Source organism: Alosa sapidissima, chromosome 21 (assembly GCF_018492685.1).
Source record: "Alosa sapidissima isolate fAloSap1 chromosome 21, fAloSap1.pri, whole genome shotgun sequence".
NCBI lineage: Eukaryota > Metazoa > Chordata > Actinopteri > Clupeiformes > Clupeidae > Alosa > Alosa sapidissima.
In genome coordinates this window covers 11,297,331-11,324,178 of record NC_055977.1, presented here as the reverse complement: position 1 = coordinate 11,324,178, position 26,848 = coordinate 11,297,331, and the positions used below count along the sequence as shown (strand labels likewise).

At 43.4% G+C, this 26,848-nt stretch overlaps 2 protein-coding genes across 6 annotated transcripts; both read left to right on the top strand.

The window, feature by feature from the left end:
- Positions 1 to 635: 635 nt before the first annotated feature.
- Positions 636 to 26,848, top strand: zmym4.1 (zinc finger MYM-type containing 4, tandem duplicate 1). 5 transcript variants are annotated; one of them, XM_042076718.1, is made up of 29 exons: positions 636 to 887; positions 1,703 to 2,752; positions 3,108 to 3,155; positions 3,290 to 3,342; positions 3,424 to 3,546; positions 3,689 to 3,770; positions 3,965 to 4,220; positions 4,547 to 4,802; positions 5,091 to 5,300; positions 11,952 to 12,099; positions 12,565 to 12,680; positions 13,347 to 13,538; positions 14,516 to 14,666; positions 14,926 to 15,101; positions 15,489 to 15,630; positions 16,239 to 16,242; positions 17,496 to 17,656; positions 17,820 to 17,857; positions 18,005 to 18,149; positions 18,315 to 18,427; positions 19,942 to 20,134; positions 20,806 to 20,970; positions 21,257 to 21,357; positions 21,679 to 21,823; positions 22,208 to 22,359; positions 22,595 to 22,709; positions 23,141 to 23,386; positions 23,757 to 23,892; positions 25,700 to 26,848. In XM_042076718.1, exons 2-29 carry the CDS (start codon positions 1,726 to 1,728, stop codon positions 25,911 to 25,913), a joined length of 4,908 nt encoding a protein of 1,635 aa, XP_041932652.1. In that variant the 5' UTR covers positions 636 to 887; positions 1,703 to 1,725; the 3' UTR covers positions 25,914 to 26,848. The 5 variants fall into 5 exon arrangements, with proteins under 5 accessions (XP_041932652.1, XP_041932651.1, XP_041932655.1 ...); XM_042076717.1 differs by having other exon boundaries at positions 638 to 887; positions 11,949 to 12,099; XM_042076721.1 differs by lacking the exon at positions 16,239 to 16,242 and having other exon boundaries at positions 638 to 887; positions 11,949 to 12,099; positions 17,519 to 17,656.
- On the top strand, positions 7,941 to 11,425 carry LOC121695666. Its single transcript, XM_042076722.1, has 2 exons — positions 7,941 to 8,068; positions 10,670 to 11,425. Exons 1-2 carry the CDS (start codon positions 7,943 to 7,945, stop codon positions 11,195 to 11,197), a joined length of 654 nt encoding a protein of 217 aa, XP_041932656.1. The 5' UTR covers positions 7,941 to 7,942; the 3' UTR covers positions 11,198 to 11,425.

Sequence of the window (26,848 nt, the reverse complement as noted above, 5' to 3'; positions counted from 1 at the left end):
CTGATTTTCAGAATCCCTTTCCCTGCTTTAAAACAACGCCTTTTCAAAATCTGATCCAATCCAATAGCCGATATCCGAACATATCCCTTTTGAACAACTGGCCTGTCACAAAAATGTCAGATATATAGACCAGAAACCATTAAGACACTAACATTTGAAATGCAGTAACACACTAACAGTCAACAGTAACAACACAACACACCACAAAAAACCAAAAGGTCTGTTCTTCTGTTCATCTGTTGTACATGCAATAAAGAGAACTATTGCAAATGTATGAAGCACTGTAGCGAGAAAAAAGATATAGCCATATATTTAGGCCTTAACGGAATATGATTTTTTTTCTTTAGCTTTTTCAGTTTTCTCCAAGTCAGGAAAGGGCTAGTTGTGACATTTCATTGCAATTTCTGGCAGCCAAGTAGAAAGGTAGCATAAAATGTGCTTTTAGGTGTAGGCCTATGCTTATAGGCAGAGGTGGTGAATGGGGCCACATTTACACCACATCGCGCATGCGCGGAGGCACGTGGGTACCCTTGGTGGGAGCAGTTTCAAATATGATTTGGAAACATTCGTAAAATACAGCGTGATATTAATTTGCTACCTATGTTATAGTACGGTTAAATAACCGAGTGCAACTGAAAATTAGCAAGACTTTAGTCAGCATATTTCAATTTATTTCAATTGTATGCCGCCTGCTGGTGGACAAGAGAGGTGCATGGTGCGGAAGCAGATCAGCGAAGTGCAGAGACCCTCCTCTTGCAACATTCACTAGCATTTGGTAGCTTTTGTCCAATGCAGTGTTCTATTTTGTTGGTAATTGTTTGGAATAACATTGCAGAAATATATCTGAAGAAAACATTGGAAGTTGTTGTGGAGAAATCATTGGAACGGTAAGTCTCGTAGCGAACAACTGCTGTGGATAAAACGCATTGTTTACAGCAATACAGTGGATAGCTAGCAATGGTAACGTTAGCCAAAAACATGCATGTTCCCCGGGGTAACTCAGCAGTGGGGTGAGGCTACCAGGGCTCTTAAAATGAAGTACCACTAGTTAGTAAACATCATATAATGTGCAGTACATTTAGCGATACTCACAACTGTCGTGGTGTTGTCGACTGTAACAGATGTAAGAAAGACTTTGACTATAATTAACTTGGTGAACTAGCAATGTGGTTGCATGTGTAACGTTAACGTTAGTTCTTAGAAAGTTTGCGTCAGATAAAATTGTCAATTTTCTTGTGCGTCTTCTGACACATTCGATCTTCCAATATAGACATTATATTGTTATGTAAATATTCTGTCCCAAACATGCTAGCAGGCTAAAGTAGTCATGATTCTACCAATTCGCCAGCCATAGTGGGCTATCAACCACTAATCTTTTAACCGCAAGACACACAATACTTGAAATTGGTAGAACACTGAAGCCAACCCATAATCCTCTATTAAAACAGGAATTTGTTTCAGGCTTAAGTGTTAGACCTTGTGTTCCTATTTACAGGCTGTTTAACCCCAAGACACGCTCGGTTTGTTTCCTGCTGCTTCTCCAATATTTCGCGCCATGATCGTGTTTTTGTTGGAGGGAACATTGGGGGGCGCTCTGGTCTTAATTGCTGAGAGCAAAAACAAACTGAATTTTCACATAACGTTAACTTCAACACACCACCACCATATTGCATAAATACTGTAACTGTGTTTCCCCCCTCAGCTCACTGTGAGCCTGGCAGAGCGATGGATGGAATTGAGAGTCTGAAAACGGAAGAGCACAGCGGCAGTGGAGAGAATAATGGACTCTGCATCTCAGACTCTGGAGAAACTACAAGCAGAGATGATGCAAACGGAGACAGTGCCAGTGGAGAACTTATCAACGCAGGTTCATCCAAAGGGGACGCTGGAAACATAGAGACACCTAGTGGAGATGATTCTAATGAGAGTAAATCTCCCAAAGGAGAGGGTGGTGATGGCAGGACAGATGGTGTGGATGCTGTTAACACTAGTGGAGATGGTGCAAATGGAGACTCTGCAGCTTCTGCTAAGGGGAACCCCGGTGGGGTGATGAGCTCCTTTCAGACTGGAGACAGCACCATGACACAGGAGGCAGCCAGCGACAGCACACCACCAGAGCCTCACTCTCACACCCCTCCCACAGAACTGAAGGCTGCCACTGGGGCCGAGGAGCACAGACAGGAGGAGATGGGCACTGAGGCTATGGAGGGAGTAGTGGAGGGAAAACAGGATCCCCAGGGGCAGGGATCAGAAGGAGGTGCTGAGACTTTGGAAGGAGATAAAGAGGAAACAGCAGAGGTTCTGGAGGAGGATAGGCCCAAGGGGATTGTGGAAGTAAGTGGTGAGTGTTTGAGAGGGGCAACTGAAAGTTTGGACGGGGGTGATATGGAGGTGAATGGGCAGTCAGAGGACAGTGTGTCTGGCGTGCTGGAGATTCCGGTGATCAGTGAGATTAAGGAAGAAATCAGCATGGACTCTGAACCCAGCGGATCCGTAGGAGGGGACACTGCCGACCTGGACATGGGAGTGGACATGGAGATGAGCACCGGAGGTTTGGACATGGGCGTCGAGACGGTTGACACCTCACACTCAGAGGCATCCTCTGAGAGAATGGTTGGGCATGGCGTCAAACTGACCAGTGTGGCCACGGAAACCGACACCGAGGATCTGGACATGGGCGTGGAGACGGTTATGGAGGACAGCACTGACTCATCGTCAGATGGGAAAGACAAGACAAAGACAGCAGACTCAGGTAAATACTGAGGCTAACAGTCATACCTAATTCATGAGATAACACAAAGATGTTAATATGTCAGTGTTTTGTGCATGAATGTGTAGCTACAAACCAAACACAGTGAATATTATGCTCCCTCTTGAACTGAAGCTTTGTGAAATTGTTATTGTGTCATATGTCTCAGTGCTATATGTTTTTTTCCTTATGGCTGTTCTGTAACCTTTTTCTATGAGATGATATGGATGATAAGTATTTTTTAAGGGTTTCTGAGGATACTTGATTAAAATGCTAATATCATTTTACCTACTTATAGTAATTGTATAGACAGTTGTGAATGAGAGTTCATCTGTATTCCATCTGAATTCATCTCTAGGCCTGAAGCAGGAGATTGAGAACCCTGATGTACCCAGGAACAGCACAGGTAGCCCTAAGTTAGAATGAGAGCCCTCGTCCTGCCCTTGACCCATTCATTTATCTGGTTTAACTTGTGCCTTTTGTGCTTACATTTATATAACCATATGTAAATATGACTGAATGCTTTCTGTTAATTTGCAGAGACTCCGGCACTGGCCAATCAGGAAACTAGTGCATTAGAGTCAGCGTCTCAGGTATGGTCCAGTCTTATGTATAGTGTACATGGTCCTGAATTACTGTGCTGAATGAGGGCTGACCTGTTGTGCTTTTCACAGGACGCGATGCCTGCGGCAGAGCTGAACCTTTGCATCAAGGACGAGCCCCAGGACGAGGAATATGATCGGGCGCTCGCACCCTTCAACACAGACGGGATCAAGGATGAGCCCGACTCGGCAGAGGTACAGCACACTCTCTTCTCCACTGAGGGATAGATGCTCAGCGTCATAACACTCAGGCACACACACACACACACACACACAGACCTTTTGTTTCTCATATAACCACACTTTCACTTTTCTTGATGTGCCTCTGTATTTTTAGGAGTTTGGAGTTCAGCAGAAGTTGTCTGATGAGTTTAAGATCAGTGCCGTGTTCTCTGTGGGACAGACGCCTGCTGTTACTGGTGAGTTGCACAGTTGCTGTGTGAGACTTCATCCACTCTTCCACTCATCAACATATTCAGTAAAGGTCCCATTCCAGAACTACTGAATAATGCACGTTTTTGGAGTAATGAGGAGTATCATAGATGCAAAGCCAATTATCTCTCTTCTGCCCTCCATGTACAAAACATTTTTCTTTTCTCTCTGCCTACCAAAGCTGCTAAAGCAGACGCGCCCGTGCCAGCGGCACCCGTGAAGCCTGCAGCGCCTGCCTCAGCCTTGCCAGGGCAGCTGCCCGTGGCGAGCGCCCTCTGTGTGGTGTGTTCGGGCTGCCAGAAGGTCCTGCTGAAGGGCCAGACGGCGTACCAGCGCAAGGGCTCGCCTCAGCTCTACTGCTCCACCACCTGCCTCACTGGCTCCACAGGCACCTTCATCAAACAGTCTTCCAAGAGGACCTGCCACTTCTGCCTCAAGTAAGGTTTCTCAAGTAGTGCTATGTCCTCTAAAAAGGTCCCTGAACAGGTCGCTGTGCAAGACACGGCTACTTTTATCTTCATTGCATTGTTGTTCTTCCACCATTACAGTCCCGATGAGACTAACACTGTTGTGTAGATCAGGAAGTCTGAGTCGGTTTTGAGTTTTTGAGTGCTCTAGCTGGATATGTGTTCTCTGGGAGTTGTAATGGCAGCTGGAGCACTCATTAGTCCTTGTTAAAATGTGTAAGCCCTGAGTGGACTGACTTTTGACACAACATATGAGGGATTTATATTCAATGTGCGTGAACTACTTCTTTGTGTAGGGTGATCCTTAATCCAAAGGATGTGATCATTGCCCCCGTGGACAAGGCAGGCTTAATGAAGGACTTCTGCAGTCAGAAGTGCCTCTCCACCTTTAATTTCAAACGGGACAGTGTCCTGGCAACGTTGGCAACACCCAAAGCGGCCACATCTGTTACCTTGGCTGCCCAAGCCGCCTCTGCTCCCCAAGTCACCCCATCACCACCTTCCACAGTGGAGCCCAGAGCGCGATGCAGCAACTGCCATAAAGTTGTGGTGGTAAGTGTTGGCAGACACGCCTCTCTTCTACAAGACTTTAAAGGTGGAGTCCTTCATTCTGGCGAAATGTTGTTGGTAGATTGTTGGAGCTCAACAGTCAGTCAAATAAATCACTCCCTTTTGTGATCTTGAAGCAACACCGAAATACTGTATAGTCAGCCTTTGCCACTCAATTAGAAAGGCATAGGTAAAGGATAACATTTTTAAGAGTAAAAGACCTCTAAGAGCATGCAAAGTACCCTTCAAGGCGTGACTTGTGATGGGTTTCTCCTACTCCCTCTCTCTTAGACTAAACATGAGGTGAACTACATGGGCGCCACGCACAAGCTGTGCAGTGACGAGTGTTTTGCGGGCTTCCGCTCCTCCAATAAGCTCAACATGAACTGCTGTGCCCACTGCGGGAGCTATTGCTATCAGGGAGGCCAGGGCCACACGCTGCAGATCGACAACGTCAGCAAAAAGTTCTGTAGCCAGACTTGCATCACTTCTTATCGCAAGGTACACCCTCCCTCTCTCCCCCTCTCTCTCTCTCTCTTGATCTCGTCCTTGATGTTTTCCTCTTTCTCCAGTTGAAACAGTGGATCATTTGTGTTGGTACTGTAGTGGAAGTGCTTGGGGTGGCTTTTTCAGAGGTTTGGAAAGTTCAGGGAAGTGTTCTCTCAACTGTGTTTGGATTATCCTGGTAGAGAAAAGCAGGAAGGTCTGTTTTTTGCTTGTTTGTTTTTGTTTTTTAGGGTAATAGTAGCTGCTTGCATGAAAAATTTATTATTTGAAGCTTATTCAATAGTTATTGGCTGTTTTAGTTTGTTTCTATGTGAATAAATATTATTTTTGGGGTAGAGGCGCATGTCAATAAATCCTACGACTTCTATTGAACAGCAAACATGAATTGATTAATTGATTTTTTTTTACATTTTTTTTATTGACATTATTGTAAAAAGGATGTTTCTTATAAAAATCAATCAATAAATTAAATGTCTGTACATTATCGGTCAAAAGGATAAACACAGTAAAGCCAAAGGGCTTATTGTCATCCTTGAAAAGCTGAAGCTGATCTTGTTTCAGATTTTCCATTTCTATTTTTTCTTTTGAGGGTGGGGGAGGGGGTATTTGTTTGGACCTAATTTGATCTGAGTTCCCAATGTTGTTTTTCATAAGAGATTTTGGTTGAAAACTACCAATATAACAACTCAAAAGCCATGCAAAAATCTTACAAACACTTACATGAGCATAATTAACACTGATGAACAACATCTTAGTGTGCTTGGTGACCTTGTGCTGTGAACGCTTTCTTACTTTTTTGTGGGGTGGTTCAACCTGGACCCTAAAACCGTATAGGCTTAGTGCATAGCTGAGGTAACTACAAGTACAAGTGGAACTTTAAGCGTGTTTATCAGTCCTTCACATGACTATATACTATGAAAACTGATTTGAAGATGATCTAGTTGCCTGTAATGCTTGAGCTACGGATGCGGAGCAGTCACTTCTGTTCGTTGGCTAACTCACCGGTACTTTCAGGAGATGGACACTTCAAGTGGAACCACGGAAAGCAAAGAAAATTCAGTTGTTTCCTTACAAACTTGCCCTTTCGCAAGCCGTTCACTGGAAGAAAGACGGAGGATAAAGGAGCTTGGGCCTGACAGACCAGATTTACATATCCAGCAGCAGTCCAATAACCGAAGCCGAGCCTACACCCGCAGCTTCTCCCGCTCTTTTTATGACAAGCGGGGTTGGCTAGCTGGATGTGGTGTCAGGAATGCCTTTTATTGCTTTCCCTGTTTGCTTTTTCAAAGTCCTGGCACCGAAGGGGTTTGGACAAAGACGGGGGTACAAGACTTGAAACATCTTGCGGATAAGTGCAGACGGCATGAAAGTAACAGAAGCCACCTTGACAACAGTATGAAGCTTTATTTTTTGGGCAAGCCTAGCCTTGCTGAACAGCTAGAGGAAGGTTACAGGATTGGTTTCAGAAGACACAATGAAGATGTGATCAAAAACAGACACATCCTGTCCAGAATAATAGACAGCGTGAAATGTAGTGGTGCCTTTGATTTGGCTTTGCGTGGACATGATGAGTGTGAGAGCTTGAATAATACCGGGATATTCCGTGGATCAGTGGATTTTGATGCTTCCCTTGATGGAGTGTTTAAGGAGCACCTTGAGAACACTGTATTTAAGGGAACTGCAAAAACTGTGCAGAACGAGTTACTGGACTGTATGTTGTACACATCATGAAACACATCATGAAAGAAGCCCAGTGCTTTCTTATCAATCCAGGTAGATGAGATATTGGATTCTGCCACACAGTCCCAGATTGCGCTTGTGCTGCGCTACATTGATGACAAGAACAGCGTGCAGGAAAGGTTTTTTGAGTTCCTTCCTCTGCAGTCCGCTACCCCCGAGTCTGTTGTTTGGGCACTAAAGGAGCGTCTTGCTGCCATACTTCCTGGTGATGAGAAAAAAAAGCTCATCTGCCAGGCATATGATGGAGACAGCGGTAGGAAAGGTACCACTGCAGGTGTTCAGAAAAAAATACAAGATGAGTACCCAAATGCCCACTACATTCATTGCTATGCTCATCAGCTCAGTGTGGTCATGCAACAGGCAACCTCTCACATATCTAAAGTGAGAATTTTTTTTTCTGACCTTGGTGGTTTTGCTAGCTTTTTTTCCTGGTCACCCAAGCGGACAGGTGTTCTTGATAAGGTAGTAGCCCATAGATGGCCTAAATCCTCTTTTGTCAAATGGAACTTTGCCAGCCGTACCATCAACACTGTGTTTGAGTACAGAGAGGAACTCATTCAGTGTTTTGAGAGCATACGAGACTCGGGTGACTTTGACCCCACTACAGTCCGAGAAGCAGGAGCCCTCGCTATGCTACTGGAGGATCAGGAGTTTAAGTTCTATCTGGAGCTTTTTTACCACATCATGCCATGTGTAGATAACCTCTATGCCAAGCTCCAGAAAAAGAACCTAGATTCAGTCCAAATCAACAAGAGCATGGAGCGGTTCCAACTGGAAATACAAAAAAACAGGTATTATTATTATTATTATTATTATTATTATTATTATTATTATTATTATTATTATTATTATTATTATTATATTATTGTTCTTATTGCATTTTACTGTTATTCTAAATGATCCTTGTTCTTTGCAGAAATTCTCTCCATTCCATGGTTGAGCTAATCAGGGTAGCTGACTCTCCGCCAACAAAGAGGCGTCGGAGACTTACTCCAAAGGGGTGTGAAGACATTGCAGCCGAGGTGAGTTTATGTTGTAGAAATCCGTCTCAGTTCATGTTACACCGGGGAGTATTGCAGCCGAGATGAGTTTATGTTGTAGAAATCCGTCTCAGTTCATGTTACACTGGGGAGTATTGTTTTATTTTTTAAGTGTTTGCCAACTTTTTACCTACCTTCAATATAACATCAAGATGAAGTTGAAGATGATTCCAAAGCATACTTCCCAAAGTAGCAGTTCTTCAACTAGTGTAAAATTAGAAATGGAAGATTAATTGTTAAAAAAATCAAGATTTTATCAGTGGAACTGGCCTATTATGTATTAGCTCTAATGTTTGTAGTAAAAGTTTTAGATATTTTAAAATAATGCTTGTAACAGTAGGCTTGCTACAGCTTGTAGTTGGATAGTGGAAAACATACATTGCAGAATGAGGAAACACCTCACCATCTATCTAATGTTTTTTTATTGAAAAAGAATACAATTTGTATGATCAAATATGCTGTGCACTCTTGTGAGAACAGGTCTATGTGACAGAGAAGTTTACATCTTTTCCCTGATCTTTCCTTCTTCAGACATGTTGTACTGTATGTTACTTATGATGCCCTGATGCCTTCGCTCTGACCACTGTGAAAAAAGTCATACTTTTTCTACATTTTATTCTGCAGTGATTTATGCATAAAAGCTTAGCAATCCAGTAGTTAGTAATGTTTTGCATTATTTAGTGGCACACCTTTAAGGGAGATGCATTGTATTAAGGTTTTGCACCTACGTCATAATGTCATGTGACCGTTTGTTTACAACTAGAGTGGTAGGCATGAATGGTAGGCAAGGCACTGCAGAGAGTGGTAGGCAAGCCTACAACAGTCGGGTTGCATAGGCTACACATAGTTACAAATAGCTTCAAAATTGAAATGTTAATATCAAATATTGACCGGGATGCCGACCACTTGTGTAGGCCCTAACAGTTGGTTTTACAATAAGAAGCAAAAAGGCGACGAACGACCGTTTAGCCTACCTATCCTCGTGGTTGTGGAGGATGATCGTTAGCAGCTGTGAAGTCTTTTATTCTCAAGGTAGCCTAATGGTGTAGCCTACTGTCTACGAAGACGTAGGCTAAAATACTACTATCTACAGTCATCCAAAAATGAATTGCCAGAGATAGGCTATGAAGGGAAAAAGTGCAGCATTTTAAACATGGCAAGATTATTTTTACCGGAACAGTTTGTTCTAATTTGTCTCGTGAAATTCGTGCTTGTGGACACCAATCACCTATCTTCTGTCCTTCTATTTCAAGTTATCATGAGTGTCATTTAATTATATAATCACAACAAATGCTAATAAATGAAAACAGAATAGGCTTATGTGCTATAGGCTAACGTTACAGGTCAGGCTAACTCCCGTAGAATGCTATGTCAAAATAAACTGATTTGATCCTAATTGTTTAGCGATCACACACAACAACTTAACACAGCAACCTCAAACACCACTGTTGAACCTAGGCTACTGCTTCAGTCATGTAAGAAATAAGCAGTTTATGAATTATCTTTACCCGTTTAATCAAGTCCACATGACCAAAATAACAACATATTTAAAGGCTGAGCTAGCATAACAGCCTAATATAGGCGATGATGCAATGGATAACTAATAAAAAGTTTCATACAATTAATGAACTTTATCACTCACATTCTGAGTTTTTCTGGGTGGTTATATATCCATGCAGATCGTCTTCGAATAAGCCATCGCTGTTATATGATATAATATGTTACAGGATTCATGACTAACGCCATTAATGTTACATGATGCTGACTGACTCTGGCTATAACAGTAGGCTACCGTTTTAACGTCTGCTGAGTTTACTGCCTACCAAGACCTGTCGCTGTTCAGTTGAAGTTAAATGATCAAATATTGTTTGATTTTGTGTCAGCTTTCAGAAGGAAGACATGTTCCTTTCTGGTCAAATGTAGGCTATAGACCCTTTCAACAATAAAAACAAAAACAATGCTTTAATGTTCCATTTGGGCCCTAATCTACTTCCTCTGCATTAAGATAACATATGGAATGTTAAAACGGAAGTCTTGTGGGGCCAACTATGATGCTGATAATGGAACTCTCTTGAAAGGGTCCATAACCCCTGCTATTTGTTAAGCCCATACTTGTAACACATTATAGAATGTCACCCTTTTTCAAATGTTTTTTTAACCGTCTCTGCTCTGCCACACTGCCACAGCTCTAATGTGTGCTAGAGTTATTGGGTATTAGAAATAAAAATGTCAGATTCATCACCCGTGAACCTGAAAGAATGCCCTCAGACACTTGTACTTTGCATTAGATAGACAGTTTTTATTTACATCAAATTTATGATCAACATTTAATTTCAAGATATTTTAAACTTAAATTATTGCTCAAGTTCTCTCAGCAAAGACTCCTCAACATTTCCATATTCACCTATGTACAACAGATGGCAGCATCTCTCTTCCTGGAATGTAAATGTGGTCATTACCTCTGAAGTTCCATATTTAGAAAGAATATTTGCTGGTTATAGGTGAAATGGACATACTGGGCATATCCATTTACAGCATATTATGTATATGTATTTTGTTTAATTTTTATTCTTCTCTCTGTAGGTGTGTGATGCCATAATGAGACACACTAAAGAACGCTTCCACTTCACGGCCCACCTAGTCAGTTCCAGCTTGCTGCAGGCGGACAAGTTTCCATTCTATAAGACAACATTTCCTGAAGATGCACTTAACAGCACCTTGAGGGCCTACCCAATGCTTAATGGAAACAAGCTGAAGGCAGAGCTTAGTGTCATCTACAGCAAGGAAGAGTTCATAGCCTGTCGTGGTGCTGTAGACCTCTTCCAGCTGTTTATGGAAAATTTTCTTGAAGAAGTATTTTCGGAGACCGTCACTCTCCTAAAGATCCTCATCACCATGCCCATGACCACTCCAGAACCTGAGCGATGCTTCTTGAAGTTGAAAAGAATTCAGACGTTTCTCAGAAACACCACGACCCAGGAGAGACTGAATGCCTTAGCCATGCTCTCAGTGGAGAATAGACTGGTGACTGAGATGATTGACTTCAACCAGAAAGTCATTGAGAAATTTGCTGCCCAGAATGAAAGGAAGGCACAGTTCATGTTCAGCTAGTGCTGGCGGCAGCTGCCACGGCAACATCACAGGGTGCTCATCATCACTGAGGTGCTGCTTCAGTTTGTTTGCTTGTTCCAAAACTGCCCTCCTCACCAAACCAAAGTTGCCAGCCACCACTGGTTATAAAGTGGTTATACTGTTGATGTTATGACATTTTCTGGGGCTTTTTTTTATGCCTTTAATGTGACCGGACAGTGGAGAATGACAGGAAGCGAGTGGGAGAGAGAGTCGGGATGGAATCCGGAAAGGACCACGGGGCTGGAATCGAATCCGGGTCGCCGGCGTACGGTGCAGGTGACCCAGCCAGTTGTGCCACAGCTTGGCCAATGTTATGACCTTTTCTAATGCTGGGTTGGGACAGCTGGTGTGTGAAGTTGGAGATGATTGTGTGAGAGGGAGTCATTGATCATTGACTTCTTTTTCTTTGATCAATGCAATGGTGAGTGTCTTGTAGCTGACAAGGCACTCACTGAGGCTTCAACGTTTATATGCAGAACTGTTGCACTTATTTGAGTCAGACAATGTTTTAATAAAGTACTGTGTACTCTTTGTATTTTTCACTCGGCCTCTCTCATTTGCCTTTCTGTTCCCTAACATGTACAGTACAGTAACCAAACCTCATGGTTCATGGCCTTTAGTACTACACAAAACAGAGACACACTTGTCCTGATTTCCACTGACGGTTTCGGGAGGTCTTTGGCAACATAGTAAATCTGGTGTATGTGTGTTTGTGTGTGTTCTTTTGAAGAAGAGTCTGACGTCTGTGCAATGTGCGATGTGCAAGGCATTGCGGCCCTCTTCTGAGATGGTCGAGGGTGTCGACAACAAAGGCAAAACGGAACTCTTCTGCTCTGCCACTTGTGTGACTGCTCACAGAGTGCACACGGTCAGCTCTGCAGGTAAACATTCCACAACCACGGTCCATTCCACAACCACGTTCACATATGTATACATACAATTCGCCTTATTCACCCGGCGGCCATTACGAGGCTGAGGGGTACACTTACACCTCAGTCCAGCAGATGGTGGTGGTAATGCACTCCGTTTGCAAACTGCCAAAAAAAAGCTCACCGAAAAAGAAGGGTTCACTGGCCTGTTCTTCTTCAGTGAGGTTTTTTTTTTTTTTTTTTTTTTTTTTTTTTTTTTTTTTAGCAGTTTGCAAACGGAGTGCATTACCACCATCATCGTAATGGCCGCCGGGTGAATAAGGCGAATAGGCACTTGGAGTAGACACTGGCAAGCCCAAACAAAACCACTCTCATAGTATCACACAGTCATCTCATAGAGACTACTGTCCACACTCAAATAGAGACATCATCATTGTCACTGTTCTTTCCTCTGAACCCTGATTTTCCTCCCCCCAGGGACCTCGCTGCCATGCGACAGATGTGGCACCACTGCAGTGCCTCAGTATCACCTCGCCATGTCCGACGGATCCATCCGGAACTTCTGCACTTTCAACTGTGTTGTTAGTTTTCAGGTATATCGAACACAAACACAGACACTTCATACTTCTTTGAAGTCCTCTCACCCACGCCTTCTCATTTCTATTTTATGTGAGTAGTTTGGTAGCTTGAGTTTGTGTCCTGAAGATCTTTTACAGCAGAATATCTCTGTCTACATGTGTATACCTGTCTACAATGCATTTTCTTTATTTTCATGACTATTTACATTGTAGATTCTCACTGAAGGCATCAAAACTATGAATGAATGCAAAGTTATTTGGCCCACAGATGAATATTTGTCAAGTTATGGCTTGCTGAATATGGTATTAAATAAAAATAAAAAAATAGCAACTTTGAAGAAGCTAGAATATAAGACATGTTTTTAGTTATTTCACACTTTTTTGTTAAGTACATAATTCCACATGTGTTCATTAATAGTTTTGATGAATCTACAATGTAAATGGTCAAACTTTTGGCCTGTACTGTACATTGAAACCTAGACATCAATGGTTGACGCATTATACATCACCGTTTTGAACGGAAACTGAATATCTCAACAAACTGAAGATGAAGTGTTCGTTAAACATATTTATAACACTGGGCATGTTTAGACTCTACATGCACACCTTTGAACATCAATACCTCAGTCAGGGTTATTCCTGCGCATCAGGTGAACTAAAAACCTGTGCTTGTGTCCTCAGGACAACTTCAACAAGACCAATGCACAAAAGCTGAACGTAGCGCCGGCTAAAGTGGACGTGGCACCCAGCACCTCGGCACCCCAGTCCTCAGCCTCTCCTCCCCAGGCTGCTTTATCCGCTAAGATGGGGAAGTTGTCCTGCCGACAATGCAACCGCACCATCAGCACCAAGCCAGAGACTGTGGAGGTCAAGGTATGTTCCCTTAACAGTCACTTCTCACCACAGAGACAGATCCTCCATCTCGTCAACAGATCCACTATTATTCTATTCTATCTTTTAGTCACGAAGGCCTCCCCTCTTACTCTCCTTATCTGCATTTTCTCTGTTTCAACTGGACATGTTCATTTGTTAGTAATAAAGTATGCAACAGATGGGTGTATAGGTACTCTACTCATTTCACCTCTTAAAGGCCATTCACACCGATAACTATAAAATAATATCGTTCTCGTTAATATGAATGACGACGTGAAGAACGATATCGTTGGGGGTCACATTCAGAGCGAATTTGAGAACGATTAAAAGCTAACAGCCAATCAGAACACATCAAATTTTAGCCATCACATTCATTAACACAAGGAGAGACTTTGCTTATCGTTGGTCAGTGTAGACACTTATCGTTATGGTTATCCATGGATTTCTATGCAACGTCACGAAAACATGCGTGCGCAACTAAGAGGCAGAAAACACCAGAAAACAGCATAGAGCAATGCTCTCCATTAAAAAAGGATAAAATGAGTTTTTGTGCTGAAAACTGCACCATTTCGAAATCACGATGGTTAGAGAATGTTCAATATCCCTAACGGAATGCATGTCTTTGCCAAAAATGACAAAAAATAATGTTATATTAATGCAAATGAACGGCAAACTCTGAAATATAGCCTGAAATGAGATGTTATTATCATTGAGACAACAGGGGTATACAAAAAATTCCGATTGTAGCTTACAGCAGCCGATTATTTAGGTTAAGTTTATAACGTTGTGGACGGCCACCAAGCGTCTTCTGCCCCACGGCTGCTCGCGCATCTAGTTTTGTTGGTAAACGGGAAACCCGTTTATAGTTATGGTTATAGTTATCGTTCCTGAACACCGAGGTTGAGCAGTAGGAAAATGCTGCTAGCTGTGCCCTGCTAGTGCTGTGTTTGTGATTGGGTGGCCTTGTGTCTCTCCAGGGGAGGATGTTCGTGCTCTGTGGGAAGCAGTGTGCAGAGGACTTCAGAAAAGCGAGCCAGCTTCCGAGCCGCTGTGACTACTGCAAGGCCGACAAAGGTGTGAAGGACGTGAAGAAGGTCTGTGGTGTGGACCGGTTCTTCTGCAGCGAGGGTGAGCCGCCTGTCTGCCTTTCACAGTCGCTCTCTCACACACACACACACACACACATGGCCACACACACGGCCACTTCTCTCCCTTACAGCCACCATGCTTTAAACACACTTTTTTCTTGGTCCAGTCAGTGTCTTTGTCTGTCACTATGCTGCCTGTCACCCCACCTTGTGCCATGTTATGCAGTCTGGTTTCTACTGTTGTCTCAGACGGTGATTGCTCCTCTCTGTGATCCCCCCCCCCCCCCCCCCCCCCACAGGATGCACTCTACTCTACAGGCACGACCTGGCCAAACGCTGGGGCCGCAAACACTGCCGCAACTGCCGCTACTGCGGAGGCATCTCCCCGTCCGTCGTCTCCAGCCAATTCTCTGGCAAGCAGGAAGAGTTCTGCAGCCAGGAGTGTGTCTCCGCCTACACACTGCTGTTTTGCCAGGTCAGTCCTGGGGTCACATGATAGTCCCACCTTTTGAAAGTTAGCATAGAAAAGCTAGCATAGATTTTAAGAAACTTCTCTAACATACAATGTTCTGGCCATTAAATAGCCTTAGTTGCTGAAATGGCTTAAATTAAACAAACAAATAAACAAACTGGGGTCACAGGGTCATAACCTTATCTTAGATAACCTAGGGTGATGGTGGTAGAGTTAGTATCTAGGATAAAACTAGCCCTGTGGATTTAGGATAAAGGTTGTAGTACCCATTGTATACATTGAGAGATTTTTTTATGATGGTAGCTGAATCACGGGTTACCTTACAACACAAGGGTCGGGCCTAGATCAACTGACCGTAATAAACGTCCTGCCCCTTGTTCCCTCTCCTAGGTGGCTAAGTGTGCGTGGTGCCAGCGTGCTCGGGCCATGTCCGAGTCCCTGCGCTGGTTAGGCGAGATCAAACACTTTTGCAATTACCACTGCCTCATATTGTTCTGCAGTCAGCATGGCAACAAAGAGCCGCTCAGCAAGGGTGAGTTCGCAGGCCGGATGCACACTCACAGCCATGCCCATCCTCACACACAGCCACTGGGCCAAGCTCATTGTCACTCACACACAAGTTAGAGTCTGAAACCTTTTCTGCTCATGTGCAGCCTTCAGCTGCAGCTTCTCCTAGCAGTTTTGTTTTCATTTGTGACACTTAAAGCAGGGGTCCCCAACCTTTTATGTACCAAGGACCAGTTTGATTCCTATTTTTTTTTTCACGGACCGGCGGGGGGGGTTTTGGGGGTTCCATGTTCCATATGTGTTGTGCATGCATAACTTGAAAAGAACTAGCTCCAGTTATGTATGAACAGTGAAGGTAAGATCTCTTGTGAAAAACGTGAACTTGAAGAAGTGAAAATTGAACAATATGAACTATGACTATTGAACAACTTGAAGCTACATCTATAAGTGTGAACATGCTTAACAAAATATGGGAACAAAACATGGGAACTAAACGTGCATTACGAATATAATCAGTGGGAGCCCTGCTTGTTTCCCTGCAACAAGAAGCTTCCATCTGGGGATGATGGAAGACAGTGACACCCTCAGTGTGTTTGAAATGTCCAGTCGATTGCGCAATTTGTCTAGTTGCAGTCATTGCCGAAAACCCGGCCTCGCATAGATACGTGGTGGGAAACGTTTTCAGCGCTTTTACGGCTATCTCGGGATATTCTGCTTTGGTTTTGATCCAAAAACCCGCCAGAGAGGTTTCCTCATACACACTCTTAAGACCACCGTCATTTGCAATTTCGATCATCTGCTCTTCCTCCTGCGCTGACAAGTTAGGACTATTCGGGATATTGACAAATGGGTTGCGGACCCACTCATTGGTTTGCCGTGAATCTTTGAAGGATGGGAAGTAACGCTCAAACTCATTTGAGAGCGCAACAAGGTGATCGCGCACCAGCTGCGAGAGAAAGGGCCCTGCCTCAGTCTCTCCCAAAACCCCCACTACTTTTTGGAACATATCAAATACACCCCGGCCCACTCGTCGTCCCTACAAATCAAGCATGGCTTTAAATGCAGCGACTTTATCTGCCAGTTTAAAGACAGTCGTCATTCTCCCCTGGAGTGACAGGTTGAGGTCATTAAGCAACCCGAATATGTCACACAGGTAAGCGAGTTTTGACACCCAGTCCTGATCACTAAAATGTGCAGCTAACGGTGACTTTTTTTCTGCTCTCGCAACTCAACACTCTGGCCAGTGACCTGCTAAAGATGCTTGTTTTTTGTTGCTCATTCTAGCAGTTTAGCTAACTTCGTGTGACACTACCGTTCGCCAAGAACTGATCAAGTGAGGTGAGCTGACCTGAGGCTGCGCAGCGCTGAAGGCAATATGTAAAAGTGTTGAAGGCGGGACAGACAGACGTAAGAAAATAGACCTTGCAAAATGCAAACATGCGTGCAATCAAACAACTGCATATAGGCCTATGCCATGTAAAAACGTGACATTATTGCGAATTAAACTTAGTTTAGTTTGCATGCATTTTTTTTTAAACTCATGTCGTAGGCTACGGCCCGGTTAGGAATGTCCTGCGGCCCGGTGGTTGGGGACCGCTGACTTAAAGGATAATGTTCAGTGAATGTCAGTTTCTCTAATATATGTGGTTAAAATGTGGTGTCTTAAATTTGGTCTTATGCTCCCTGTCTTTACTTTTTGTTTGTCATTTGTTAACTCCATCCCATCCTGCTGTCTCTTTTCCAACCTGCTATACGTTTTCTTTACCTGTCTGTCTATCCTTCTCACTCGTTTTTTTTACCTTCAATCTATTGCTGACTGTCCATTTCTCTCTCTTTCTCATCTAATCTGTCCTTCCCTCTCTTTCTTTTTTTCTCTTTCTCTCTTTCTCCGTCAGTCACGTCAGCCACGTCAGTCACGTCAGCCACGTCGACCCCTACAGCTCAAAAGCCACCGGTCTCTAAAGAGGCCACACCCGTCATTGCCAATGTCATCTCACTGTCCAGCACTCCTAATGGACAGCCCAGTGTCCTGGCCAATCCTACTCTACAAGGTAAAGGCCAACGAGCTGTGTGTGTGTGTGTGTGTGAGAGAGAGAGTATTTTTTGTTTGTATGTTTTAAAGAACTTTCCCCATGACGCCATGTCATGTCTTGGTTATGTATTTGGGTGTGTTTGTCTGAATGGCTGCCTATTGATATGTTTTCTATCTTGTAGGTGCGGTACCAAACATGCCTGTCAAGAACACTGGACATGTAAGTGTGCTTGCTGTGTCCTCCCAACAATGTGTGTTTGTTTGTGCGTGCGTGCGTGTGTTTGTGCGTGTGTGCGTGTGTGTGTGTGTGTGTGTGGATGCACTAGATTGCCGTTTGTGTGAGTGAAGTTTTGCCTGCCTCCTCCAGGCAAGCACACAGACGGACACGGTGAAGGCCCCCCCTCCCCCTCCACCCAGGGTGCTGAAGAACAAGTCGCTGCTCTGCAAGCCACTCACACAGACCAAAGGCACACTCTGCAAGCCCACACACCAGACTATAGAGACGCAAACAGGTAACAAGCAAACAAACAAATGCACATATATCCAACATACTACATGCATACACCTGAAGAGAGATGGCTGAGATAGACAGACATACACACACAGCATAGCTCACAGCATAGCACCACAGTTGTTGCACAGTTGTTGATGTTTTTTGTTGTGTTCTATCTCCACAGAGCACAAATATCCAGATGTGCTGGTGTTGCCCGTCCCTGTGCCCGTATTTGTGCCAGTACCCATGAACCTCTACAGCCAGTATGCCCCTCAGCCACTGAGTCTGCCACTGCCGGTGGGTACCTCAACACCACCCCCCACTGAAATCACCCTCTGAGCTTTTAAAGCTGTTTTCACTATAGAACCATCACATACACAAAGTGTTTCCGCGGTGTCTTAAAAAGTCTAACATTTCATATTGTTAATTTTAGGTCGTAGAAAGTCTTAAATTCTTTCAGGTATCGCATATAAGGTCTTAAATTACACTTAGTTAAGTCTTAAATATGTGGGGTCATTTACTGCTTCTTCTGTTGTCCTTTTTATGTATTAAAGTCTTAATATGCCTGATATTTAATATGCCTGATATTGGGGCAGCCGTGGCTTACTGGTTAGCGCTTCGGACTTGTAACCGGAGGGTTGCCGGTTCAAACCCAGACCAGTAGGCCCGGCTGAAGTGCCCTTGAGCAAGGCACCTAACCCCTCACTGCTCCCCGAGTGCCGCTGTTGTTGCAGGCAGCTCACTGCGCCGGGATTAGTGTGTGCTTCACCTCACTGTGTGTTCACTGTGTGCTGAGTGTGTTTCACTAATTCACGGATTGGGATAAATGCAGAGACCAAATTTCCCTCACGGGATCAAAAGAATATATATATACTTATACTTATATTTCATTTTTGATATTTAATGCAGTAACACGTCTTAAAATGACTGAAACTGTATGAGGGCAGGCATTACATTTGATCTGGAGCATAATGAGTGTTGTGTAAGCATTTTGCATTAGCTGCCCATTTTTGGTACACTTCAGTTTGGTTGCCAATGAGCTTCGAGCCAGCTGAAAAGTTTTAGACCAACCACAGCGCAGGATTAAAAAAAATATGACTGGTTCATTGAGTGAGTTTGCTCCTTTGCAAAGGTAAACGGACAGGGAGGGATGTGGAAAATGATTAAGAATTAAGTTAATGTTATAGTTTTTTCATAGTAACTTTTCATAGTAGCTTGTTTATAACATCAACTAAAGGGTAGGCTACTCGGAGAGCGCAGATTTTTGCAAATGCCGATATCTTGCAATGTTACTCAAAGTGTATTTCATGGTTATAGAGCATTTTTTCAATAATCCTGTTTAACGTTACAGGCCTACAAACAAACAAACTGCATTAAAAAGTGATTATTTCTAGCCTGGGTGTTCCCATGCTGCCTTGCGCGCGATTTGATTCACGCTGCTAAGGCAGCCTGGAGACCATGGAGCAAATTTTCGCCTGAGATAGGGAACCAATCACAGAACAGGGGGGAAAGCAAGACGATGATGAGCTATGCACAGACGCATTTGATAGACATCCGTGGCAACCAATAAACGGATCTGGGCATTTTTTTCAAATACGAGAAAATGAACGTTTGGTTCCCAGACCACGTCTCATTGAGAAGTGGTGGCGCTAGCCAGGCTAGATTATTTCAGCTAAATCCGTAATCATAATGAGAGGAAACAAGTGCCACAGAAAATCCTAGAATGTTAGATGACCATCTTTTCAAAATTGGGCCCATGGTCTTTTTTCATTTATAGCTTTATTTGTTGACTATGTGCCTGTATTTCTCAGGTGCCAGTGCCCTTGTTCCTGCCTACAACTTTGGACAGTGCAGAGCGGATTGTTGAGACAATCCAGCAGATCAAGGAGAAGATCCCCACAGACCCGCTGGAAGCTGACCTCATTCTCATGGCCGAACTTGTCGCTGAGGACAACCAGAAGGATGAGAAGGAGATGCCAGTGGCCAGCACTTCCCCAGACGATGGTCAGTCTAGAAAGAGGGGGAGAAAGAGAGAGCTTCAAGTAGTAATCTTAACAGCAAAGTATTTACACTTTGGAAGCTAATTTTGGCTGTCACTGTTGTCTGAAGATTTGCAGTTTTATGTAAAGGCACCCTTAAAAGTTTTTTGACGTTCGTTTCCCAAATCATTTTGATGGCACATAACCTCATAACATGACGGACAGGACTTCTGGCCTTGTCTGAGTGGTCATCTGTAGGCGATTACTGACCTAGCAACGTTCTTGTTTTGGGAAGGAGAAAAGCCCCATCTGAAATTGAAACGCAAAATAGCTGCTATGCTACAGAAATTTGGAGATTTTAGTCTGTGCATTCCCTCTATATTGTATCGGAGTAATGCTCATATACTTTGTTGCAAAAGACGCATATTTAGTTAGTTCATCACAAAATATAAATACAAGTAACCTAGATTTTAGTCTAGGGATAGAATTTAATTCATTAAGTACTGACTGTACCTGCTTGAATTGGTGTCTGGAGAAGAAAACAATTCATTTTAGCAGAATGATAAATATTAGAACTCCATATCTTCAGAGCCTCAACCTAATATGTTCATAGCCTCAACTTCACATCTTCATAGCTCATGAAGCTCCTCCTCTCTGATTTACGTCCTCTGCTCTCTACCCCCAACCCACTTGTAGTTCCGGATAGTCCCCCACCCATTCCAGACTTTGATCTGGATGCTCTGGGCTGGGACGATGACCTGCTCTCTGCTCAGCCGTCTGACACACCCACATCCTCTCTTGACCCACCCCCGTCAGAACCCCCAGAGGAAAACATCGACCTGGAGGCAGACTTCTCTATTGGTGAGACACTCTCACACACACACTAAGACTTCTCTACTAGTAATGGTAAAACATATATCGAGGTACACATGCTTGGTGGCAAACGTCTGTATCAGTAGGAAATATGCACATGCAAATACATACACACACATTCACATAATGACACCCACATCTGCAGGAAAACGTCAATTTATGGGGGAGACCATTTAGCATCACAAGCTGTGGTTTGTACTACGATGTGCTTGCTATATGTTTTTGGAACCGTTGGCCTTTTCTTATGGTGTTACTGTGTTGTCATGTAAAACAGAAGCCCTGGAGACAGCCGCAGAGAGACTTGAGAACCCGGAACCACCTCCCTCAAAAAGACCACGCCGCAGAGTCCGAGATGGATTCCCTCAGAAAAAACGGGTATGTACAGACACACGTGTCCATGCCGATCACTGGTAAATCAATAATCAGTTGTTTGTAATTAATAAAATCATTGCATGTTCATCTGGCACATTCCATAGACTCAGTAGATATACTCATTACATTGTGTGTGCTGTCTGCATTCTGTGTGTGTGTGTGTGTGTGTGTGTGTGCTGTCTGCATTCTGTGTGTGTGTGTGTGCTGTCTGCATTCTGTGTGTGTGTGTGTGCTGTCTGCATTCTGTGTGTGTGTGTGTGCTGTCTGCATTCTGTGTGTGGTGTGTGTGTGTGTGTGTGTGTGTGTGTGTGTGTGTGCAAGCAGTTATCCCGTAAGCGCCCCACAGTGGAGCCGGCTGCTCTGCCTCTGCCTGCTGGGAAGCTGCATGCTGTGTACGGGGTGAAGGCCTGGAAGAAGTGGGTGCAGTGGAGGAAGACCCAGCCTGATGTCACCATGCCCCGGTTTGGATGTGAGTGCCCCTATGCCTCAACACAAATTTTGCAAACACACACACACACACACACACACACACACACTCACTCAAGTTTGCATACTCCATCATCAAAGCACTACAGCACAAGAAAACCCAATATCACTACACTCTCCAAGGTTGTCTGCTAAATTCTCAGTGAATGAGATAATCCAAATATATGGAAACGATTAAAGAAAATAACAGAACAATTGTATGTGTGTATATTTGCTTCCTTGGTTTAATTTGGATTTTAGGAGACTTTGAAGTGATTAGGTGTGTAATCCTGCAGTAAAGCGCCTTATTTAAGATGTGATTGCAGAGAGACTAGATCCCTATGTAAGCCCAGCTGAAATGTATATTGAGGGTGTGATGTGTTTGCAGCACGGCCCATAGTTCTGAAGGAGGATCTGCTGCAGTGTAGCACCGCTGAGCTGAGCTACGGCCTGTGTAAATTCATCAGTGAAGTCCGGAGGCCCGGGGGTGACGAATACAGGCCTGACAGCATCTATTACCTGTGCCTGGGCATACAACAGGTAGAACACACACACACACACACACACACACACACACACACACACACACACACACACACACACACACACACACACACACACACACACACACACACACATTTATACTTAATACTTACATATTTGACAGTATGTTCCACTGCCGGAAACATTTTTTCCAATGCTGGAGATTTTTTTTTTTTTTTGACATTTTCATAATGGCGATAACGATACCTCTAATAATTGGTTGTTTGTGTAGCATCTATTTGAGAATGGGCGCATGGAGAACATCTTTGCAGACTTGTTCTACAACAAGTTTACACAGGAAATAACCAAACAACTCCAGGACTGGGCGCCAGTGGTAACACCAGGCGGTAAGACACACATACACACTATTAAAAACACCACCACATTCTTTTGGATTTTGTCATCCATATTAGTGTATGTTTTATTTTGTCCATGATCTATTCCTGTTATCATGTCCTGGTCTTTTTTTTTTAATATATATATATATATATATATATATATATATACCATTAGGCATAGTGCTCAGTTAATGTGCATATGTCAACCCTCTAAAAAACAAAATCATAGGCCCAAAAACTCTCACAAACAGGGTTGTGCACAATTCGAATGGCAATTCTGCTTCCTGTTTGCTACCTCAATTGAAATGCAAGTGAAATTCAAGAATTGAATTGGAATTTAAGAGCCAGTTTCAATTCAATTCTGGAATTTTGCACAAGCCTGCTCACAAACTCACACAAAATGCATATTCTAAGCTGTGTCACTGTCCACTGTGCTGCAGGTTATATCCACTCTCGCGTTGAGGAGGAGTACCTGTGGGAGTGTAAGCAGCTGGGCGCCTACTCGCCCAGCGTGCTGCTCTACACCATCTTCTTCTTCTGCACCAAATTCTTCGGCCTGCGCACCGTCCAGCAGCACCAACGCCTCTCCTTCGCCCACGTCATGCGCTGCACGCGCGCACACAAGAGCAGCAAGGCTGCCTGCCTCCGCTTCTACCCCCCTATAAACCGCAAAGAGTCGCCCAAAGGTGAGCAGGGAGTGTGCTTGAAGGAAGTGTGTGTGTGTTTGTATGTGTGTTGGTGAGAGAGAGACTGAGTGTGTGTTGTAGGCAAGGCTTTGAACCGGTTCACGGAACAAAAGCGATGTCCCGCAGCTGACATGGAACGTTATTAACCAGTTCGGGAACTTTATTTTTTTGTTCTAACCGGTTCAGGAATGTCAGTATTAGGGTTGAACCGAATCTGTTTCTCTTCGGAACAAACCAGTTGGGAAAAAATCTGATTCAAAGCCCTGGTTGTAGGACAGTGGATTTGAGCGTGGTCAAGTAGACAATGTTGTGTGGAGTTGTTTCTTTGTGTTTAGGTCCTCATGGTTTTATTGTTGTTTGTTTTTTTTAGGTACAGATGGTGAGGAGGCATCAGGTAAGAGGAAGAAGGAGGATGAAGAAGAGGAGCCAGTTCTAGAGATGCAGGAGAACACGGAGAACCCTCTCCGCTGTCCCGTCCGGATCTATGAGTTCTACCTTTCCAAATGGTGAGCAGTTCAAGGTTCTATGAGTTCTACCTTTCCAAATGGCAGTGTTGGGGGGTAACGGAATACATGTACCGGCGTTACGTATTCAGAATACAAATTATGAGTAACTGTATTCCGATACAGTTACAAGTTAAATAGTTGGTATTTAGAATACAGTTACATTGTTGAAATCAATGGATTACATGATGATACTTCTGTTTCATAAGTTTGTTCACTCTCTAAATAAATTAAAGCAACTCCATTTCCCAGAAGCTCCTGAAAGCAATCTATGATGAAATTGTTTACATGTTTAAATCCAAGCCACTAGCCTCAAAACGCAGCCAGCGCGCATTATGGACACGCCATCGGAGACCCTGAAATGACTGTTTGCACAGCAAATTAGGAGTAAAGTAAGTGGAGGTAACTCCTGTTCCTCACTGATCGTGGTTCCTGATGTCTGTTCAAAGGATATTTTCCCAAGTATTAATAGGCTACTTCGGCCAATCGGTTACACAGTTTGCTAAGCAATAGGCCTAAGCAAAGCCTAGTTCAGACCTACAATAAAACCAATCTCTAAAATAGGCACTCCATTCTACGTTTTTTATCTTAACTTAAAATAGCTTTATGGATTATTATTTTTTCTAATTAGATCTACATTTACGTTTTAAAATGAATTATATGGTGCAGCCTCTGAAGAATTATTCTTGCGAGTAGGCCTAGCATATTTTAACGTACGGTTTTTGATTGTCATTATTACGCGATCACGTTCATTTTGAGAGCACTGATATACAGTAGCCCATGTTTACATTTACAGGTCATTTGCGTTCCACCGGTCATATGCGCCCCTCACTTGTACTGGGTTGATGCCACCGAAAAATCTCACAGGCACACCTTAATTATAATTTCTGGCTACACCCTTAAAGTAGCCTATTTATTTTGTTTGTTTTAATTAGCCTAGTTGCCTGCTGTAGTTTTAGTGGTCACCTTGCTATTTTAAAGTTGTATCAGGTAGCTTAGTTGACTTTACATTCTCCTATGTGGGCCTAACACTTCAGCCATTTGGAACAGAAGAACACACCAGCATAGGCCTGTTTAGCAGGCCTAAGCAGGATTTGATGGCCGCATTCCTACACTTATAAAATGCAATTCAATTCAATGAAGTAATCTAAGTATTCAGAATACGTTACTCAGATTGAGTAACGTAACGGAATACATTACAGATTACATTTTTGGGCATGTATTCTGTAATGGAATACGTTTTGAAAGTAACCCTCCCAACACTGCCAAATGGTGAGCAATTCAAGGTTCTATGAGTTCTACCTTTCCAAATGGTGAGCAGTTCAAGGTTCTATGAGTTCTACCTTTCCAAATGGTGAGCAATTCAAGGTTCTATGAGTTCTACCTTTCCAAATGGTGAGCAATTCAAGCCAGTGACAATCTGTTGCACTTCAACAATTTGACAAATACTGTATGCTGCAAAGTATTTAGTTTCAACTGTGTGTGAAACTATTTGAAGTGGAATTTCTATGAGTGCTTTCTGCTCTTGATTCTTTTTAAGTTAGAGTTAGATATGTTAGATACATACATTACAACAAGTCAAATCCACTTGAAATATTTTGCCCCGTTGAGTGTTGATATGTGTAATAATAATAATAATAATAATGCCTTACATTTATATATCGCTTTGCTCGACACTCAAAGCATCCTTCACAGGGAAGGAGGGACCTCACTAACCACCACCAATGTGTAGCACCCACCTGGGTGATGCACGGCAGCCATTATGCGCCAGAATGCTCACCACACACTTTTTTACTTTTGTCCAATGCAGCTCACCGTCAGTAAAGCAGCGCACCAACGTCTTCTACCTGCAACCGGAGCGCTGCTGCGTGCCCAACAGCCCCATGTGGTTCTCCTCCTCACCACTAGATGGGGATGCACTGCAGGCCATGCTGACACGCATCCTCACCGTCAGAGAGCTGCACTTGCCACAGGAGCCCAGCACTCAACGGACAGCCTCATCTGACGAACAGGACTCGGACTGAACTGACCTGAGCGCATGTGCAGATATAGCACGCAAACAGACCTCTCTGTTAAATCACTTCACACGCATACACTTGCACACATACACATGATGGATAGGACAAACACAAATGCAAACACAGATGAGAATGATTTTCATGGAAAAGTAACCAGGACTCATTTTACGATGTTGTACATCCACTTAACGCACAAGTATGAACAACGGACCCTGTTTGAAGATGTGGAAACAGATGGGGATTTAATATGCTATTCTTCTTTCTGTTTAACTCTCCTGCTTGCGTGTTGTCCAGACTACTGCACTTGGGTTGCAGTTAGAGTAGGAGGTGCAAAAAGCAGTGAAGAGCTGCAGCGGTGGCTTAGACACCAAGCTTCCAACATTATGCACACACTGTGTCACACAGGGCCAGCAACAGCTGCACATGTCCATCCATCAGACTGATTTGATTTTTTTTTTTAGGGCCAGAGACTTGCGGTACACTGAACATCCCCGTCGTCCCTGGGCTCTGTGGCGGCAGTGAATTAAAAAGAAAAGTCGAAGAGTCTGTGCCTTCTGAGGCCCTTGTTGTTTCACATTCCATCTTGAAATAAATAGATAATGTCTGTCTGTTTCTGATCGTGCTCTGGTTACAGCCCTGAGATGAGTGTTGACGGTGCAGAGTTCTGATCTGTGTTGTATGTGGAGATATATTTTCTACCGAAAGATTGTGATATTTTTTTTTTTTTTTTTTCTATTTGTAACTATTGATACACTAAAGTGACAGATCTACATTTATAATAGCAGTAGTCATTTGTCCATGCTGTAGATCTGAGTAGAGTGTGAAGGGAGACCAAGAAAAACAGTGCGGTTGGATGCACAGTGTACTGCTGGGACCTCCTCCAGTGCTGCCCTTTCCTGTATGATTTAAAATATCTCAGTAAAAAGATTTTTTTAATTCAA

What these genes read in the sequence shown, in the direction of transcription:
- zmym4.1 (XM_042076717.1), top strand. Translation starts at nt 1,726, where the DNA reads ATGGATGGAATTGAGAGTCTGAAAACGGAAGAGCACAGCGGCAGTGGA. An exon ending in ATGAGCCCGACTCGGCAGAG is followed by an intron (nt 3,547 to 3,688) that starts GTACAGCACACT and finishes CTGTATTTTTAG; the next exon opens with GAGTTTGGAGTTCAGCAGAA. An exon ending in ACCTGCCACTTCTGCCTCAA is followed by an intron (nt 4,221 to 4,546) that starts GTAAGGTTTCTC and finishes TTCTTTGTGTAG; the next exon opens with GGTGATCCTTAATCCAAAGG.
- LOC121695666 (XM_042076722.1), top strand. Translation starts at nt 7,943, where the DNA reads ATGATCCTTGTTCTTTGCAGAAATTCTCTCCATTCCATGGTTGAGCTA. An exon ending in GTGAAGACATTGCAGCCGAG is followed by an intron (nt 8,069 to 10,669) that starts GTGAGTTTATGT and finishes TTCTCTCTGTAG; the next exon opens with GTGTGTGATGCCATAATGAG.